Source organism: Gymnogyps californianus, chromosome 8 (genome assembly GCF_018139145.2).
Source record: "Gymnogyps californianus isolate 813 chromosome 8, ASM1813914v2, whole genome shotgun sequence".
In the NCBI taxonomy this organism is placed as follows: Eukaryota; Metazoa; Chordata; class Aves; order Accipitriformes; family Cathartidae; genus Gymnogyps; species Gymnogyps californianus.
Genome location: NC_059478.1, coordinates 10,760,581 through 10,780,079, shown reverse-complemented (window position 1 = coordinate 10,780,079; position 19,499 = coordinate 10,760,581). Strand labels below are relative to the sequence as shown.

General features: G+C 39.8%; 1 protein-coding gene across 1 annotated transcript in view; it reads right to left on the bottom strand.

The window, feature by feature from the left end:
* CRB1 (crumbs cell polarity complex component 1) overlaps window positions 1-15,706 on the bottom strand; it is a 112,180-nt gene extending 96,474 nt beyond the window's left edge. The window contains exons 1-2 of the mRNA XM_050900991.1: window positions 15,618-15,706; window positions 13,229-13,386 (exon numbers count right to left, since the gene is read on the bottom strand). Of these exons, the coding sequence (XP_050756948.1) occupies window positions 13,229-13,386; window positions 15,618-15,706 (247 nt within the window). The remainder of the gene's footprint in view (window positions 1-13,228; window positions 13,387-15,617) is intronic.
* Window positions 15,707-19,499: the final 3,793 nt, after the last annotated feature.

The window sequence follows — 19,499 nt, the reverse complement described above, 5'->3', positions numbered from 1 at the left end:
CCTCTCATCGAGGTCAAGATCTTAAAAACACTAGAATTTTTTTAAAGGCAAGTGACAAGCTTTGCAGATGTTCCTGTGGCAGCTGAACATTCATTATAACATTCAAGCTCTGTTCTGCACATAGGAGTTTCCCCTGTGTTAAGACTGTTTTCAGCTTTGATGTCAGGATACATTTCTGAGCATGGAGTCTTACTCAGGACCACGTTCACACTCCTACTACTCTGCAGGAGGTCCTGAAGAGATAGTCACCAAGCCTGCACTAGAGTGGTAACACAGTGGAGATTTTAGATTTTTCTTTATGAGGCTAGTAACTGATTTTTCTGTCCAATTTTTTTTTTTCAAATGCAGTCTGAAATATACTTTGCAGTCTTTTTCCTCATACTTTCCACTTCCCAGTTTTTCCTGTCACTAACCAGCTTCCTACAAACTAATGATCTTTTTATTACTGAATGGTAATAAATGTTCCAGAATTGGTTGGACAGCACTTCTGATACATTCCCTGAAATGACTGCTTTACCAGCACTGTAGTAATGGGTTCAGCTAAACAGAAAATGGTTCACATAATGTTTCACATGGAATAGACAGGGTTGGAAGGGACTTCTGGAGATCTAGTCCAACCCACCTGCTCAAAATTGCATCAACTAGAGCAGAAAGCTCAGCACCTATTACCTATGATATGTCTACTTCTCAGAACTTTCCATAATGATTTCATAAAAATTCCTTATTTTCAGCAAGCCAGGTTTACTGTAAGCATGCATAACCACATGCCTGTGGTTAATGGAAGTGTTGGTGCTCATCAGTGATTGCATCAAAGAAGCAGTCACCCATAAAGACCTGGAATTCTTCAGGCTGATTCAGAGCCATGGCATAGAAGATGTGCAGGTTTAGAAGAACACAGGAAAAATCAATCTCTCAGCTCTCTGGATGTTTGCAGTTATGTTAATAAAAGTAAGGAAAGAGTTCCTGTCGTTGTTTAATCCCAGCCAGCAACTAAGCACCACGCAGCGGCTTGCTCGCTCCCCCACAGTGGGATGGAGGAGAGAATCGGAAGGGTAAAAGTGAGAAAACCCGTGGGTTGGGATAAAAAGTTTAATAGGTAAAGCAAAGGCTGCGTGCACAAGCAAAGCAAAACAAGGAATTCATTCACCACTTCCCATCGGCAGGCAGGTGTTCAGCCATCTCCAGGAAAGCAGGGCTCCATCATGCGTAATGGTTACTTGGGAAGACAAATGCCATCACGCTGAACGTCGCCCTGCCTCTTCCTTCTTCCCCCAGCTTTATGTGCTGAGCATGATGTCCTATGGTATGGAATATCCTTTTGGTCAGTTGGGGTCATCTGTCCTGGCTGTGTCCCCTCCCAACTCCTTGTGCACCCCCAGCCTCCTCGCTGGTGGGGTGGTGTGAGAAGCAGAAAAGGCCTTGACTCTGTGTAAGCACTGCTCAGCAATAACGAAAACTTTTCTGCATTACCAACACTGTTTTCTGCACAAATCCAAAACAGAGCCCCATATACTTCATAGCTACTGTGAAGAAAATTAACTCTATCCCAGCCAAAACCAGAACGCTTCCCCTGTCTGTAGAAAAGTTGATGCAGCATGTCTGAAACTGAGGCACAATTAAATAGCATTGGCAAGTCGTTGTGTGGGTTTCCTCTAGAACAACATGTTTCTATGCTAGCCCAAAGAAATGATGCAATTCAGGATGCAAACACATTTCTGATTGCTGCTTATCTGTTACACAAAAATCCCGGTAAAGTGTAATAACAGTCTCCATTTGCTTTTAGTAGTAATGAAGACTGCAGTTCCCTCAAAGTTTAATTTAAGAGCTGGGATATAATGACCAGAGGTCATTGTTGCCAGCCAATCAAATTCTTTAATTAAGATCAAAGAAAGTAGTGCTACTTCTGATGCATCTCAAGTATCTCAAAAGGCATCATTCTCAATCTGCTTGAAAAGAAACCACTCTTGATTACAACCACAAACTTCCTGGTTACATAAAGCAAAGCCATGCTGGTCCTGACTGGACATAGCACAGCAGCATCTTCACTGAAATGAGTGGACTTACAAAGTTAAACCAGAATAAATAAAACTGAAATCAACTCTGCTGAATGCTACTTGTGGAATATCAGAAGTAGCTACAACATATGTATATTTTACTGCAGCAAAACCATTGTCAGCTTGGAGATGATGGCTGGGGATACAGCAGGTCCACTGTAAGCTATTTTCCTCAGTCACTGGGCAGTGAGAATGCTTACAGAGATCTGTGGGAACAGAAAGTGCCCATATGAATCTATGAACTGGTAGGCACTTCCCCAAACAAAATGCAGTATCTGAAGGAGTGTTTGTGGCTTTTAGGCTATAGTAGAAGTGATGTAGTAGAATTAGATCTGGTTTTGTTCTGCTGTGTGTGCAGAACTGAATCTTCTTCCTTTCTTACTTCTTTCTATCACTTGTCAGATCATTAGGTCAGTCTGCTGGAAGATTTTTATCCAGATTCTTCAAAGGTGTACAGTGCCAATCCTTCCTTCTGTTTAATTCCATGAAAGCTTTGCTCCAAACACCTCTCAGTCTTGTCACTTCACTACCATGGACAGTGGTGGAAGTTCTGAGTTGTCTACTTGTTCTTCAGGAAATCCAATGTTCTTTGGAAACAGCCTTTTGAATGTGAAAATGGCAATTGATTTTAGTCACTTTACTCTTCTTGCACTTTTCCATGAGCTCCAAAATGGGTAGATGTTAGACTAAATTGAATCAGACATTTAAGACATACTCAAGAGAGAACAGAACAGATAGTTCTTGTTATATCAAGCAGAGGGCATTTTTACATGGACTGAGGCTTGCAAAATGTTCAGTACCATTAGTAGTGAATAAAGAATTATGAATGTCAGCTGTGTTTAATGTGAGAGAAGGGATGGGTTTAGCTAGAAAGTCTGAAGTGGTGGGTCCTACAAAACGTTGGCCAGATATTTTCTTTTCACAGTTGCATTGTAGAGGCACCTATTTGCATTCTGCTGTCATGATATATACTGCTCCAAATACATATACAGATAGCGATCAGAGGCTTGGATTATCTTTCCCACAACCACATTTTTCATGTTTTCCTACATTTTAAGGTAGGGATCAAAGTGGAGCTTTACTTTCAACATGCTTTTAACTTCTGCTTTTTAGATTGAACAGGGACGGGAAGAGCCTACAAGGGCCTTACACATTTTTGTCCCATTCAATAGCTCTGATGTAATCTCTGATATATCAGTGTCATTCTCTGGCTTCTTTTCTCACTGTCATTGCATGTTTCTTTTGTTATGCAGCCTCTATTCGCTTATCTTACAAGATTGGTGCCTTCTCTCTCTGTACCTTATCCATGAGGCTATCAAAGGAAGGTAAGGGGCTGCTGGAGAAGAGCAGGTACAGTTAGGACTTCTTTACACTGTGTCAGACCTCAGCAGTGTTTGTCCCCTTCTTTGCAGCTCTTGGATCAGCAGACTCAAAGATGAACTACATACCATGTGGCTGTATCTTGGCAATTGCAATTGAATTGCATCTCATGTGGCCCATAATTAACATTTCCAGAACTCTGTATGTAATTCTCAGCTCCAGTTTACTCTTCCACCCCACCAAAATGGGATCACCACCAGATTGCTGTGGTATATTTAGCATTGCCTGCTTGCATTTAAGAGAGAGACCCTGGGAAGATGCCTGTATAGATAACAAGGTACAGGTAGATGGGTGCAGACAGAACTCCTTTTTGCATGCTTTGAGCCAGCTCAAATCCAGGTGCCATTTAGCTGTATTAGCACAGCACAGTGCCTGATCTAACATGCTCTGTCTCTCAGCATGAGCTTGGATTCAGCACGGTGCTAACACAACTACACCATTTCTGCACCAGAGGTGGCTGATGTCCAAGCAGCAGCAAGGCGACATGTATTAGTTCAGACATACTCTCAGGGGCTCTCTTTCCAGCTGTTAGGAGGTTGGTGAGTTATACTGCAGACTTTTCGCTGATAACAGAGCCTGATCTCTTCTTTCAGCTGTGTGGACACTTGCCTATGTTCAGATTCATGGATGGTTAGCCATAGCAGGAGCAGTACCACAGCTGCTTTTTAAGTACCCACAAATTGCCACAAAGCTTAGCAAAACACATCCGAAGCTACTGCTGTATACAGATGTCTTTTCAAGGCTAGATTATTACAGCGAGAGTCTGGGATTCCCTGCTGCGAGTAATCCGTCAGTGCAGGTTACTTAAATTGCAGTTGCTTGAATCCTTGCAGACTGATGACTGTCTATCTTTCCAAGTCCTTGCTTTGGCTTCCTGTCAAATTATGTTGTTTTCAAAGTCCTCTAGCTCACATTCAAAGAAAGGAAGAAATGTGTCACAGTCAAATTCAGAACTAGGGCCCTCCTTGTGGAACAAAGAGCTAATGACGTGCTCTGTACCATCCCTGTTAGAAACCCTAAGAAGGGAGAACGGGAGCTGTCAAGGGAAGAGTGTGACCAATGTATGCTGCCTTTCATCTACTCCTATAGCTCCCCTGGCAGTCTGAATGTGAATTAGAGCAGCTCTGGGCTCAACTACTTTAGCGGGCAGTCAGCCTTTGGTAGTCCCACAATATAGGAACATAGTGGTACCTCTCAGAAACTGTCAGCAAAGGAAATGTCAGATCATTGTGTCGGTGGCTGAGGACTTAGGTTGGGGTACAGGTTAGTTTGTTTACCCACAATCTTGATCTCAATCACTGTGATTGAGGGCACTTTGAAGGAATGCATCCTGTCTGCAGACTCCCTGACTAATGCAATTAAAGATGCTTTGTCTGTCTCATTATTCAAGGAAAGGTTAAGGGAACAGGATTCCAGTATGCTCGGCCTTGGGCAGGCAAGCAAGAGCAGTAAAAAGAAGGAAGGAGTTTCCCCCCGCCCCGAGCACCCACCCAGGCCACAATTATTCAAGCACAGCACAGAAGGATGCACCAGGCAAGTGCCCTGATCCTGTTGCTGGAGCGGGGACGCTGTATGTAACGGGTTAGTGGCCCATGCCCCTTTTCTACCCACAGAAATACTTAGCCCTAGAAATATTTTGATTTCTGTCTCCACTAATAAGATTTCAGGCAGGCAGAAGCTGCCCTAACCCTGAAGTTGCGGCAGCAACTGCAGCCTTGCTTTGTTGATGCCTGGAGAGGAACGCGTTTTGCTCAGCCTGGAGGAGTCCTTTAGAGCTCCAGTGGCAGCTGCGTGGTGTGTGTCACTGCTGCCCATGGAGAAGTGTTGTCAACTGGAGTATTTGTCAAAAGACGGAAGCAATTTTCTGTTGACCCATTTTATGGGTGAATAAAATACAATCAATATAAAGTAAACATGAGAATCTCATTGGAAAAACGTTTATCTGGGTTAGGTTTTTTTTTCTATTTGCCGGTGTGAGAGGGCTTTCATATGTTATGGCACTATGAATGGCTGAGGAAACAGAAAAGTACAGTGAGAACTGATGAAACACGTCAGTCTCTAAAACCAACAGATTAATCTGTAATATCAATCTAGAAAATAATATGTATCATTTAGCTACTTGCTGCTTACTGTCTGTGACTGTAGATGAGTCAATTAGGTTTAAAGTCTTCCCTTTTAGAAAATGTAAATATGAGGACCTTTTTTCCTTTTTGGGCCACCACAAAGAGCAAAGGGAATAATCAAGGTTGCCTAGAGATTGAGGCATTGTCGAAATGATTTTCTTAATGCTGAGATGTGAATTATAAAAAAACCAAAAAGTAGAAGTATCCTTGAGAAGTCTTTGGCTGCAAGCCCCTATAGGCAAGATCAAAGGCACTTAGATTGCTATTTCTCTAACTTATTTATTAGAGGGAATGCACTGAATATCAGGAGTTAAGGAAAACGGACTAACACATATCCTTTTATTGCTCGGTGGCTGGCAGGATATATACGTATAATTTTTAAACCTTAATGTTTTATAAATAAGTGATTTTTATTGTCATAAAATCAAAATGTTAAACTTCTCTTAGATGAAGCATCAGAGTGAAGACTCCTAGAACAATGATAATTTGTTGTAGCAGAGTGAAGACTCCTAGAACAATGATAATTTGTTGTAGCATGTCCAGAAAGGCCACTTAAAAGAGTTTCCTAGGAATTTCCTGATATTTGTTTTGGTGCAGTAGGTTCCAGTCTTTGCATTGCCTTTTTATACGGAGTGAGAAGCTGGCTATAAAATTTAGGTTCAGCAGGCAATCCATGTTTTCCCTCTCTTTTCAGGTTTTTTGACCATGAAAATTATACTATTAATAATCCATTCATTAATGATATTTTCTTGCATCATACTGCCAATATATCAAGTATACTCAAATTGCAAGTAAAAAGATAACTGATTTGACTCCAAAATCTGGAAATCAAACTACATGATCTCTAGCATGGGGGTTCTATCTGTCCCCATCGTAATGAGTGCCTTCAATAGCCAAAGTGCTTATTTAAAGCCTAGGGTACCAAAAAATTAAGGGTAGGTACTTGATGTCTCAAAGAACGAGAGTAAACTATTTTCTAACTGAAATTGAGGCAACAATTTTGTTGTTAATGCAACAAACAGGGCTGGGTTCAGGGCTGCCTTTGTTTTGAACAGCAGATAATCCCCAGTTGTGGTGCAGGAGGGAAGGGAGCCATCCGCTTGCCCAGCCCAGGAGCTGTGCCTAAGCTGCCCTGGAGCCTCAGTGCCACCACAGCCCTTGGGGCAAGCAGGGACTTTTGCTTCTCTGGGGCTCCATCACCCGAGGTCTTCACAGATCACACCCAAGATGGTGCTGACTGCCCTTCATCTGTGTAACACCAGCTGTGAAACAGCAGTCTAGACAATCTCTGGCAGATATTTATCTAGCCCATTCATTAAAAAGTTCTGATATAGAGATTTAACTATTCTTCAACTGGGAAAGTTCACTCAAGTCTTCCCTGCTGCATGTGGAATCTATTATTTTGCAGAGCCTGCCCTTCCAAAGGTCACAGAGAGCAACCGCTCTCATCATCTTTCTTGACTGCCATTCTCTTTTGTGTAGGTAAGACTGTAATCATGTCTTCCCTCAGGCTTCTCTTCCCGTGACCCTTTCTCATAGGGCACATCTTTCTAAATGTCTTCCTATTTTTGCTGTCCCTTTCCAGCATTTTCCTAATTGCTTCTCTTTCACTCACAGCAGCATTCAAAACTGAATATAGCTAGTACCGAATAGTGGATTGATTACTTTCCCCTGTCTTACATGTAATTTTCCTGTCAACACATAACAGCAAAATATTTGCCTTTCCATATAGCTTTTCAATAAGGAAGCACTCAATTTGGCCATCAAGATTTGAGCATTCTCTAAAGAGCGCTATTTTTTTCCTGAGTTTCCTCCTGCAGAGAGGAAAAGGTATAGAGACTTGCACTGGGACAGGATTCCCTAGATGTCCTAGATTCATCAAAAGTACCACAGGGGAAAAAACCTGTGGATAGATAGATATGGATGTAAACTTTGGGTGGAGATACCTTTGAAAGGTTCATGTATATATTAAAACTTTAGGTTTATGTCCTCTGCTTGTATGACATGCTTTAACATTTCAGCATTGGTTTTCTCCAGTACATTATCACTGATGCTGCACAATATATCAGTGTTTCAAGATCTGTGTGAGGTCTGTGCTGCTGGTTGAGCATGAGCGATAAAACACCCTTTTGCCCAACCTCCTTTCTTTCCCATCGGACTTTTTCCTAATAGGTCATTAGTCACAAACAACACCCGCTTATAGAGATTGATCAGTGTCCTTGCTACAGAATTCCCTGTCTGTTCCTTGACTGTGAATACATCATACAGTGTTTTATCCTGTATTGCCAAAATCAATGTCATTTGAGGGCTAAGTTTTCAAAGATGCTGATTTCTTGCACTGTAATTTCTGGATGACTAATACAGGATGTGGGGAAATGTTTAACCTCCAGAGGTTCTCAGTGTCGACAGTTCCCATTTTACAAAGCACAGAGCAGAGAGGTTGTCTGTAACCTGGTAGTCTTGCTCTGCTATTGGAATGGTAGGTGTAGCACCTTAAGGATGGGATGCCTTGTAAGAATTTGAATTGAAAGGCTCAAATACAGGTGTGGTTGGGATGTTCTTAATGTCACTTCTATGCAAATGGATCCATCTTGCAGAAGTTACTTCCTTGTTTAAACATTATAGGGTTACTACTTTACATTCTTAGGATTTTGTTTGATTCCAGAGATGGAGATGTTATCCAGAATAAAATATAGAAATAAAAAGGAAAAAAAAAAGCCCGACACCCTTACAATTGGGTCAAGAAGCTGTTGCTTTAAACTCACTTAAGATGATGGCAAACTTCTGAAAGATATTTCATTTTTGGTATGATATAGATGCAATGTATGACAGCTAGAACAGAGGGAAAGCTGCAAGGCTCCTGATGCCTGTGCTCAGACATTGCTGATTGCAGCTCTGACAGGCACCGTGCTCCACAACGGGCTAATGAGGATCTGCTGAAGTACCGAATCTGCTATGAACTCATCAAATGTGCATCCTAACAATACTTTGCTGGAAAGCTACTTGCATCATCTGAGTGTGCATGAGGGATGAGCAGTATGAGAAAAACCACAGATCTCTTTATAAGTAGAGCTTTATTCCTAACGCAGTAATTAAGCAGTAATTAGAAGTTGTGTGAGTAATGGGAATAGTTGCAGGAAATTATAAGATCTTGTCCACAGGGAAAACTAGCATAGTGCCAACATCTCAGAGGGGCAGAAAAGGGGTGCAAGTAAAGCTCAGATATTTTGCTCATTTTAACAGCGATCCCAAATTAAATTCCATTCTTAATTTATGAGCATTTGGGGGAACTATTATGAAGTAAATAGTAATTTCTTTCAGCTCTGCTGAAAGGTCATGAAGTCATTAAAATGGAGAAAAATAGTTTTGAAATTAAATTTTTTTTACTGATTTTTTGCCAAAAGGAAAAGAAGAGAATTCTGCATTAGTTATAGATAATCCATTGTAAAGCTTGCTTAAAAAAAAAAGAAAAAAAAAGAAAAGATGAGTTGTTGGGTGTTGGATTAAGATAAAAGATTCTGAAATTGCACTTGATTCTAGACAGAATCACTTCCAAAATTGATGCCTAAATATACTTGTATTTATCATAATTTCCCTTCCTCTGTTTCTTAAGCAACTCTCTCCCCAGAGTTATATGCTGGCAGTTCCTGTTAGACAATAATATGGCAGCAATTAGTTATCAATGTTTTTCTGGATTTGGGACATGCTTCCTGTCAACTATTGTACGTAATGATTCATGGTCCCTCCTCATACAGAGCTGACCATCTCTGGATGCCCCCCAGATTAATTTTCTGAAAGTCGTTCATTTGGTATAGTTTGTGGAAACAAATTATGTTCACAAAACACTATATAAAACCAACTTGTATTGAGGGCTTGCATACAATACTCATAACCATGGGCACAAGGTATAAATGAATTTGCAGATCTGTACCACTGTCTTCACATTAAGGGAATGGGGAATACTATTTCCCATACTCATATGATTGCAATTTTAGACAAAGCCTCAAACTCTCTCTGTTTATAGAGTCCCTAGGCAAAAGTAATTGGTTCTGTGTAGTTTGACATCTTCATGTTTTGTGTTTTGGAGATTGTAAAAAAAATGCCGGGAATTATAAAAAAGATATATACTATATATATAAGACTTGAGCACCTATGGGTTGGAGAAACTCTTTGGTATATAAAGTGATGACTGTTAATGGAAAGATAATTAGTATATTTTATCTGATTTAATTTTGCCCCGATAAAATAAAATCTACCAGTGTCAGCAAAACAGAAATTTCCAACAGAGAAAGAGGCACAGGATAATTAAGAAAAGAAAGTACAGTTTTCTTTTAATTGATTCATAGCTCCATCTGTAAGCCAGTGTGGGAAGGAAACAGCCTGTGGAATATGTGTTTTGCAGAGCCCCGAGAGACATGTAACACATGACTTTGGGGCTAGATTCTAACAATTTGCCCACACCTTTCCACAGGCTTGCTGTGTTGTAGCATAGTTGTGGTGATGATCTCTGTGGTGATGTCAAGAAGACAGAATGTGAATTAGGATAAACATTGCCTGCCAGCAAAGAAATCCTGCCCCTGGGTGGGTGTACAGTCTCCGCACCTTCACCAGCAGCACCCCTTCACATCAGGGATATGACAGCAGCAAACGTCAGAGCAACCTGATGGATGCTCTTGCCCCAAGGCAGGCCAGTGTACAAACAAGAAGGCATCAAGGGCTCTCCAACAGGCTCCTTTTTTCTGTGCCAAGAGAGGGTTAAGCTCACAACCTTTTTGGAAATGTAACTTTGCAGGATGAAACTGTATTTGTTCTTTTTTTATCAAGTACATGTATTTCTGAGCACCCATATTCGTATTTGGACAGGTGTTGCACCTGACAGCATCACGTGTCAGCTGGGGCTCCAGTAAACTAAATTAATTACAAATGGTCTTTCCAAAAGGATTTTATACAATTGAAATTTAAAAAAATCAGATATTGTTTGTAGGAAGGCTGTGATTTACAGGTTGAAATCCCTGTCGCTGTATAGTGTGATGTTAAGTGTTGTTACTGTGATAATACTAGTAAAATACCATTTTTACTTATCCTGGGGATTCAAAAGGAACGACAAGTGACAGGACTACATTCTTTAATACCTTAGTCTTCAGCTTTATAGAAGATTTATGTGCAGCCAGAAGACTTTAATAAAAGTTTACCATCTATTCAACACTTAGCATTGTACAGGAATTAAAGAATGGTATCTCATAATATATTCCAAAGTACACAAGCTATTCTACAAATAAGAGGGCACACAATTATTTTAATAATGTTGAACAACTTTGTATTTCTTTTTAGTTCAAATTATTCATTTTAAGCTATATTAGAATATTTTGTTTTCATGTAGCAACATTCCTGAAAAATGCTTTAATTTCATCGCAACTGTTACTAAAAGACCTACTGTCTGTATGGGACACTTCTCAATGTATGCATACCTCTAGTCACCTCAGGAAAATGGATGAGCTGAAAAAAAGTTATATGCAGATATGTTTTTAGGAAGCCTTGGCTTCTAGATACTATTTGTTTCCTAAGTTGTTTAGAATAAATAATTATAAGGAAGACTTTAAGCAGGACCTAAGATTAGAATCCTTTAGGAGAAGACAAGTCCAGTAGATTGATTTTAAAAATATAATGGCTAATATAACTTTTATAAATATCATCAGTCATCTCTGTTCTCTTTTATCCTCAGCTTTTCTATCTTGGTCTTTCTCAGCTTTAATTTTTAAGTAAGGAAGTAAGTGTAGTCAATTCTTCTGTTTCTACTTCTGTTTTATCTGTGCACAGCTGTTTTTATTAATAGAAATTGTTAGCAGTTTCAAATGGCATACAAACTTTCTCGAGAGAAAATACCTATCGAGATCATTAAAAACACTGCATTGATAGATACAGGTATGGTCCTGAGCCTGATTCTGGCTCCTGCTGTAGCTGCTCCCTCCTGGTATATCAATTTGTATCACATCAGTTTGCAACAGCCACAAATCTACCTGAGAAGGAGAGTCCTCCAAGACTGAAAAGCCTCTTGCTTGAGACTGGCCATATGGCCATAACCCAGAGAAAACTCATGTCACATCTGAAATGTCATCCCAGCCAACTGTGCTAAGGAAAAGGCACGAAATGACATGCAACTACTTTTCCCTCCTTTGGCATCTTGCATTGAGCAGAGCTCACCCAGGGTCAAAGCCAAAACTTGTGTTTATCTTCTTTTTTTAACTGATTCTTGGAGGGCTTTTTTCTTGTTTACATTCTAGCAATGCTTTCTTTGTGCGTGATGTCTTTAATGTGACCTTTTTAATTTTATAAGCACTTAACTTTTTATTCCCTTTCCCAAAGCTTTTCTAGTTTGTTCTCTTTTGCCTGCCTCATGCATAAATTAAACTTTCTTAACTAACACCATTCCTGTTACTTTCTTTTAATTAGATAGCAGACTCTGTCTCAGAGACTTTCTGATTGTTCATCCTACAGCATACAGACTTTAAAAATTGCTTTTTGAAAGTGGAAGATCCAGTTGCTCTTTTTTCAGGATATGTCCTGTTGTGAGTTAATTTAGAAAGAACACTTCGGCTTCCCTGATTCACATCAGTACATCCCCAAGGAAGAAAACTACTAGGATAAAATGAAGTTTCTACGACATTCTGTATTTTTCCCTATATCTTAAAGTGTGTGTGGGGGGGTTCAGTGCTGGTTGATCCAACTGCATCCGTTTGCTTTTCAGTCTTTAATTTATGTTGGGCTGTAAACTGTCCAAGTAACAATTTGAGTGATGCAGCAACAGAAGGTGACCCAGATTACACAACACTATACGCTAATGCCAAGTCTTGTTTAATGGCAGCTGCTCAAAGCTTTGTCTTACTGCAATTCACATTCAACAGACACAAATCAAACAGCCTCCTCAGACAGACACACATCCTGCCTGTCTTCATTTTAAACATGTTCAAGAGCTACTGCTTTTCATACGCATATATCAGCCTCACCAGCTGAGGCCGTTTAGCCTCCTTGGCTTGTATTTACTCTCAACCATCTGACACAATTATCAAGGAAACCCATTGTGACTTCCAATATTTTGCATACTTCTGTTTATGTGGAAGTTTGCCGAGAATATTTTCTCTATAAAAATAGTTGGACTTTTATACTCCCTCATAATGGAGATATTTAGAACACCAAATACATCACAGTTGTTTAATAACTGATTTCTCTAGAGGTTGTAATTAAAAAAGCATACATAATAAAGCAGTGAGTGTTACTAAAATACGTAACATGAACAGCTTTAGCAACGGACAAATTAGTCTAGATTTTAATCAGATATAGGTTTAAATTTACTGGATGAATGGTATCAAAATGCAGACTTTAAAGTATAGGTACAGTTTTAATAGAACATTTTATTGCTGTACTTTCAATACGTGAAGCAAGGTATTAAAAATGCTTTCATTCCTCATTTAAAAAAAAAAAAGTTTAAGCATGAAGATCAGCAAAGCTATCATGCAACGAGTTCATAAAACTTAGTTTCATGGACCAAATCTTTTTGGCATCTCCATCAAATTTTTAAAGCCTTCTGACAACACAAGCTTCCTGCTAGAAGTACACGTCTAGTCATCTACCCAGAGGACATGTCAGAACAATAAGAAAAAGTGCAAATCTTACTTTTTAAATGGATGAGCAGCAAAAAACTGAGGTAGAAGATGAGTAGAGAGTTAATTCTTGAATGAGCCATATTCATCTTGATAGGACATTCTCCTCCGAGTTGTCTGTTGTCCAAAGGGCTGGTGCTGATCCTCACTGCTTTCTCCTCATCTCTGAAACTAAGGTAATACCCAAGGCACTCAGTCCCCTACAAGCCATCTTTGCCTGTGCCCCTCATCAGCCTGTTCACTGCAAACCTACAGACTTTGATTCAAAAGGCAGTTGTGCTTGTTAAGGTTTTACTTCGGCAGGTCCGAGTGATTTTTCAAACCTGGTGCAGATTTGTCTGTGAGCTGGACTGGAGTCTTTCCCCAGCTTTCTGCGGCAGAACTGTGTCGTGAATGGTGCACTCTGCCTGGCTGACACCGCACAGCAGATAAGGCACAGCACTCTTTTAATCTTTCAAAATATATCACTCATTACCTCCTACTAAGCCTCCATTACATCACACTCCTTCTGATTCATAGTATAAACACTTCATGCTTTCTTGCATAAAGTCAGCTCACAAACACTTTCTGCTTTCTGCATTTTTTCTATACCTTACCTCATTAGCACATGAAGTAAAAAGATGCAACATCCCCATTCTCAATCTTTTTTGTAGTTAGATATTAGCCTGTTCTCTTCCACAATCTTTTTTTGTTGTTATTGTTTACACTGGATTTAAATGCTTTTGCCATCACTAAAAAGCATAATAATTGGGAGCTGGCACAGGTCCTCTGAGCTTCATCAGGTTGTGTTGTAATTTTGAACTGCTCATAGAGGAACCAGTCACTCACAGATTCAGAGATGACATAGTAAGATCTATAAGAGAAGGGGATGGGGGCAGGGGATGGACTCCATTTCTTTTTAGCCAGAGCTGGCCTTAGGCAACCGTGGCTGGTGCAAGTGCAATGAGTCTGCCTGTACTCAAAGGAGCCTTCCCCGCTGCCACAGCAGTGCAGCACTGTGGCTCTTCACTGCTCCATGGCACAGGCAATGCCCTGTTTCTGCCCAAAGTTGTCTCGGTGTCTAATGCCTCATCCATTGATTACAACTTTGTTCACAGATACTAAAGCCTTGGCCTGGGCTAGCAGAACGGAAAGAGAAGGAAGACAGCAACAGCCCCAGCAGCCATGTTCAGATACTACGATCCCAGTACAAACTTTGGCCTTCTGGCACCTTACAAACCCAGGCATTAAGTTTGTACGTTTACTATGGGTAAGCTACACCATAACAATGATTGCCGTAGCATCATTCAGGCTCTGAGGCCAAGAAAGAGATGAGCTGCCTGTTTGGCAGTGAATCTCCTCTTTCCACCATCTTCACTTCTAGCAGCCTTTCCGGCCCTTGGCCCTCAGTGCTTCACGCTTGCTCTCCTTGCCACAGTGCAGAGACCAGGGGTTCCCAAGCCCAGGAGCAACCCTGAAAAATCTGCTTGGCCATTGCTATGTTATACTACTGTAAAACAGATAATGCTCAATAAATTTGGTATTGTCTTTTGTCCTCCTCAATTCAGTGGAATCTTAATCCCCAGTTCGGGAAGCCTTTGATAATGTGTTTAACTTTACATGTACACTTAACTGAACTAAGCACAGACTTAAAATCAAGCATATGCTTAAGGCCTCAGGTGAGGAAGGAGCGGACTGTTGATGCCAACATGAATTTAAGAAAGTTGTTTTTAACGGGGTAGGTACTTTCATGTCCAGGTTTTCAGCTCAGTGAACTGCATAATTTTAAAATTTCTCCTGCTGCAAGGCCCTTCCTCCTTTCCCGCCTCATTCACGTGCAACTGCACTCACCCACTGCTAACCTTGTGGCACGTCTTTTCAGACCCTCTTTCGCTTCTCCCGGCACCAGCAGCTCTATCACCTCTGCTTCTCAGGAGACCTCCACCCTCCCGCAGGCTGAGCCTCCAGCTCCTCTGAGCCTCCCCGCTCCACCCGCCGTTCTTGAGGGGGCTTCAGAGAGCTCTGGTCTCTCCAATGGCGACCCAGGCTGGATTTCCTGGTCAAATGTCATGAGCTATGAACATTACGATGAACTGGGTTCCTACTGGAAAGTACTTAGATAACTATAAAGTGAAATACAAGTAAATGGCTAATTGTATTTTTCAGCTCTTTCTCTTTTAGTAATCCCCTTTGTTTTATATGTACTTTTGCAGTTGTTTAGATGTTTTCCTCTCCTTGCCATCTGTCTATTTCGTTTCTGTTTGAAATTATCTAGTAAAATATATAAGCATTACAACATGAACATGAAAATACTATTCTGCTGTCTGGGAATTCTTCTGTTGGGCTAAATTATGCAGTTGAGCTCAGTGCTGATTGCCTGCTTTAAGTGCATTCTTATTTAAGTTTGTTACTGTATAACTTACTTAGAAGAACAACACCTTCCATTATAATTTCGAACAACTTTTAAATTGTTTTTGTGGAAATAGTCTCCATTGACAGGAATTTGATACATCGTCTTATGGTGGTTATAACTGCTGATTAAATTAATCTCACCTTTACTACGGAAACACTGTGTACTAATCTAGAAGTTTAAGGAAGAAGGCATTCTTTCAACAATTGTTAGAATTGCCTGAAGACCTATAGATTCAATATACCAGTCAATTTAAAAAAGAAATCCTTTGAATATTCAGAAATAAAGAGCCAAAACTCTTGATAAGAAAAGATAAGGTTTTCAATTCTGAGTAATATATGGTAAGTACTGCAAGGAAGCAGTGACATCTATTAAATCTGGATGTTTTTCTGAAAGTTACACAAGTATATGTAAAATCTGTGCTCTAAGCAAACTTATCAGTCCTCAGACATGAAGGTATGCCACCGATCTGAGAACATACCTATAGTCTGTAAACACATGTGTTGACATTTGAATTAAATAATCTGCCAAGTAACTCTGTGGTTATTACAAGCCATATAGCAAGTGTACGAAGAAATCCTAGGTCTTTTTTAAGTTATTAAAATGTAATTGCTATCAGGATAGCCAAAAAAGCTGCTTCTTCACCCTGTTTGAAACTTAGCTCTGCATTTCTCAATGGCTATTTCAAATCTTTCTTCTTCATGAGCTATTCGTATCCCAGAATTTAATGGGGAGCAAACTAAATTAACTTATCACTGCCCCAATTCCCTGAGGTTGCCTACAGGAGAGGGTTCGAATTTCTGCAGTGCTGGTACTTCATGCACATCATTTGTACACAGTGAAACATAACATCTAAATGTAATTTCCATACTTTCTCAGTACAGCTTAGCTTTGATGAGATTCTGCAGTCGTATAAGTCAGAGGCTATGCCATTTTCTCAGGGAAAAATGGTTTGCGTTGCCATTTTCTTTCATTTAAGTGCTGCCCTTTTCCATTCTGATTGCTTCATTGCAATAATTACGGTGCAGTGTGGTATCAGACTATACTAGTCAGTGTCATGTCTTCTAAAATATTTTACTGCAACTCTGGCCAACAAACTTCATTATCTAACATCTTTTGTTGCCTGATATAAGCACTGTTTTCAACTTTCAGATGACAGCAGTACTAATTAATTGTGTATCTTCTGCCTCTCACTGCTAGGCATGTTGTTTTCTGATTCTTCGACGTTGCTCCAATTTAAAGTGTAATCTTTATTGACACCATCCTGTGCCTTCTAGGTCAAACACATTTATAGGTGATTTGCTTAAGTAATTGGTACTTCTTCTCCAGTCTGTAAAACGTTACAGTAGTTTTAATCTAAACTACAAAATGAACAGAAATTAGAACAGTTAAATAATTCATATAAAGTGTAAAATTCCCTTGCAAGTGGAAGATGTGAGTTTACAAAATGCTTGTTGCTGACTAACCTGAAGCTTTTATTAAATCCTTTTTGTTCACTGGCAATTAAAACACTGGTAATTAGTCAGGAGCAGGTGGGTGATTTCATGGAAGAGTGGAAGAGTGACTGATCTAAAGATAATATTGCCTAGAGAGGTTTTGGATATGCAAAACTCAGCTGGACGAGGTCCTGGGCAACCTGCTCAAATTAGACCTGCTTTGAGCAGGTGATTGGACTAGAGACCTCTGGAGGTCCCTTCCCACCCATATGATTCTGTGATTCTCTGAATATAGCATTAGAGTTTCTACACAAGCTCCAGCCTATATTAGCTCAGTCCCCAGTTTTGTATACCTAATGCAGAAATCTTCTGCTTTATAAAACGGTGCTTATTTTTTCCTAGGGTCTTTGGCTTTTCTTGCTAGCATTCAGCAGTGCTCCTTGTTTATACCTTCTGTTAAGTTCTTGCCAAATTTTATCACAGATATGTGCCACTGTTCACCATTGGGAGAACTTCATTTTATGAAAAACTATGGAGCATGAGAGCATGAAGTCACTCTGGTCTGAAATCATGGCTTGGGCATTAAAATACATTCTGAAGTATTTATTGAAAACTCAGGATGATGGAGTTTGCTAGAACAATGGACCTGACCAGATCATCTTCCTGTTTATGGTACTTGTACCCTCTTTACGAAACAACTCATAGATACCATATTTTTTTTAGCTTGTAACTCTGTGGGTAATTATGAATGGACAAACCAACAGACAACGGACAAACCAATGTGAATACGGGCTGGCTAAAAGGTCTTGTGCATAGAGAGTTGTATTAACAGGAAGTTGTTTACCTCATTAACAAAACTGCTATAGATCTATTTGCATTTTAATTAGGCACCTTGCAACAAGAACAGCTATGTGCATTAATTTTCCACAACACTGGCAAAGTTAGCTGCCTACGAGAGACAACTGGAAACTCCCTTGGCCCATGCTGTTCCACAGATAAATGTTTTATGGCTATATTTAACTTCTTATATTAGTCTGCAAATATTACTTCTTTTGAGCTTCTTTTTCATTGTTATTAGGGTGTAGAAATCTCTTTTTTCCCCTTGAACTCTTGCTTTGCTCTTTTTTTCCCTTCCTCAGCCTGAGTAGCACTTCAAAGCAGAACATTCTCTTCCAGAAGACCCAGCAGAGCATGAGCTTCCAGTTCTGCCAATTTGCAGATTATAAATGTTTTTATGAAACTGAAGGGCTTTATCTGAAAATGTAAAATTATTTTGCAAGATCTGCCAAGCTTATTCCTTCCTTAAATGTAACACATTTTTTGAAATTATGACTACTTTTTTGCCTCTCCATGTAGCCATTTTCCTACTAAGTAATGAGGGGTTTCTACCTGCTAACCTAAAATACAAATTTAACCAAAGATTACAGAAGCGTCAAGTTGATTCACTCAGATATATCTAGTTTTTGACATGACAGAAATGGTGGGAGCGATAACCTAGGCTCCGCTTCCACCTGTATTTTCAACTACACGAATTTCAAGCATTGTTTGCTAGCACCTTGTACTTGCTTGTGGTCAGATACTAGTTAAGGTGCACGCTGTTCAAATTATTGCATTGCTGGCAAGGAGTTTAAGCTGTTTGGTTTTTCATATGAAGCCTCTCCTGAGTATTTTACACTTAGGTAGGCAAAACAAAGTGACTCTGTAAGGTATGACAGGATTCCTCTGGGACCTGAAGAACTCAATAGCGTGTGATTCACTTATCCTCATCTTTGATGAATTTTTGCAAAATAACAAGTTTTTATTGTATTGTGTGTGGCTGGTATCGCCAGGGAAGCAATTCCACTGTCAGATGAATGTTAGGTCAGGCCTTGTCAATGCAGATGAAAATTTGCAATTAGTATTCTGTACCTTGCTGCTAATGAACCATCTAATCAGGAAGTTTCTGTCTGTACCAATAATCTTCCTGTGAGTGTCAAGGTTACAGGAGTGCTTGACAAAATGAGGCAAATAGTGTTTTTACAAAAGCACTGATATATTAAGTGCTACATGGGTTGTAAATTTACTTTTTACCTCTATGCTTTTCACTTCAGCAGAGTAGACATGTTAACAGACTTGCAAATCCTCTTCTAATTCTCTCTTTTTCTTTCCTTCGGAGTGAGATAACTCATACAACAAACCAGAAAGTCCTAAAAGTCTAAGTGTTGGAATTAAATTGAAAAACCCATCTGTTTCAGAGGAGACAGTTGTATAGGCAAGCAACAGTTTCAAAGGTATTTGGAAAAGATATAAGTTATTATGTAGCATCATTTCACCTGATCATTACTAAGTGGTTTCGAAGGAATTCAGACCCAACAACTCCAGCAGGCAACAGTGTAGAGGAGGAGAAAGAGCAAGAATCAGGAAGGCAGAATTAGTAACCAAGGTTGCTTGATTTTTACACACACTATGTATGTAAACAT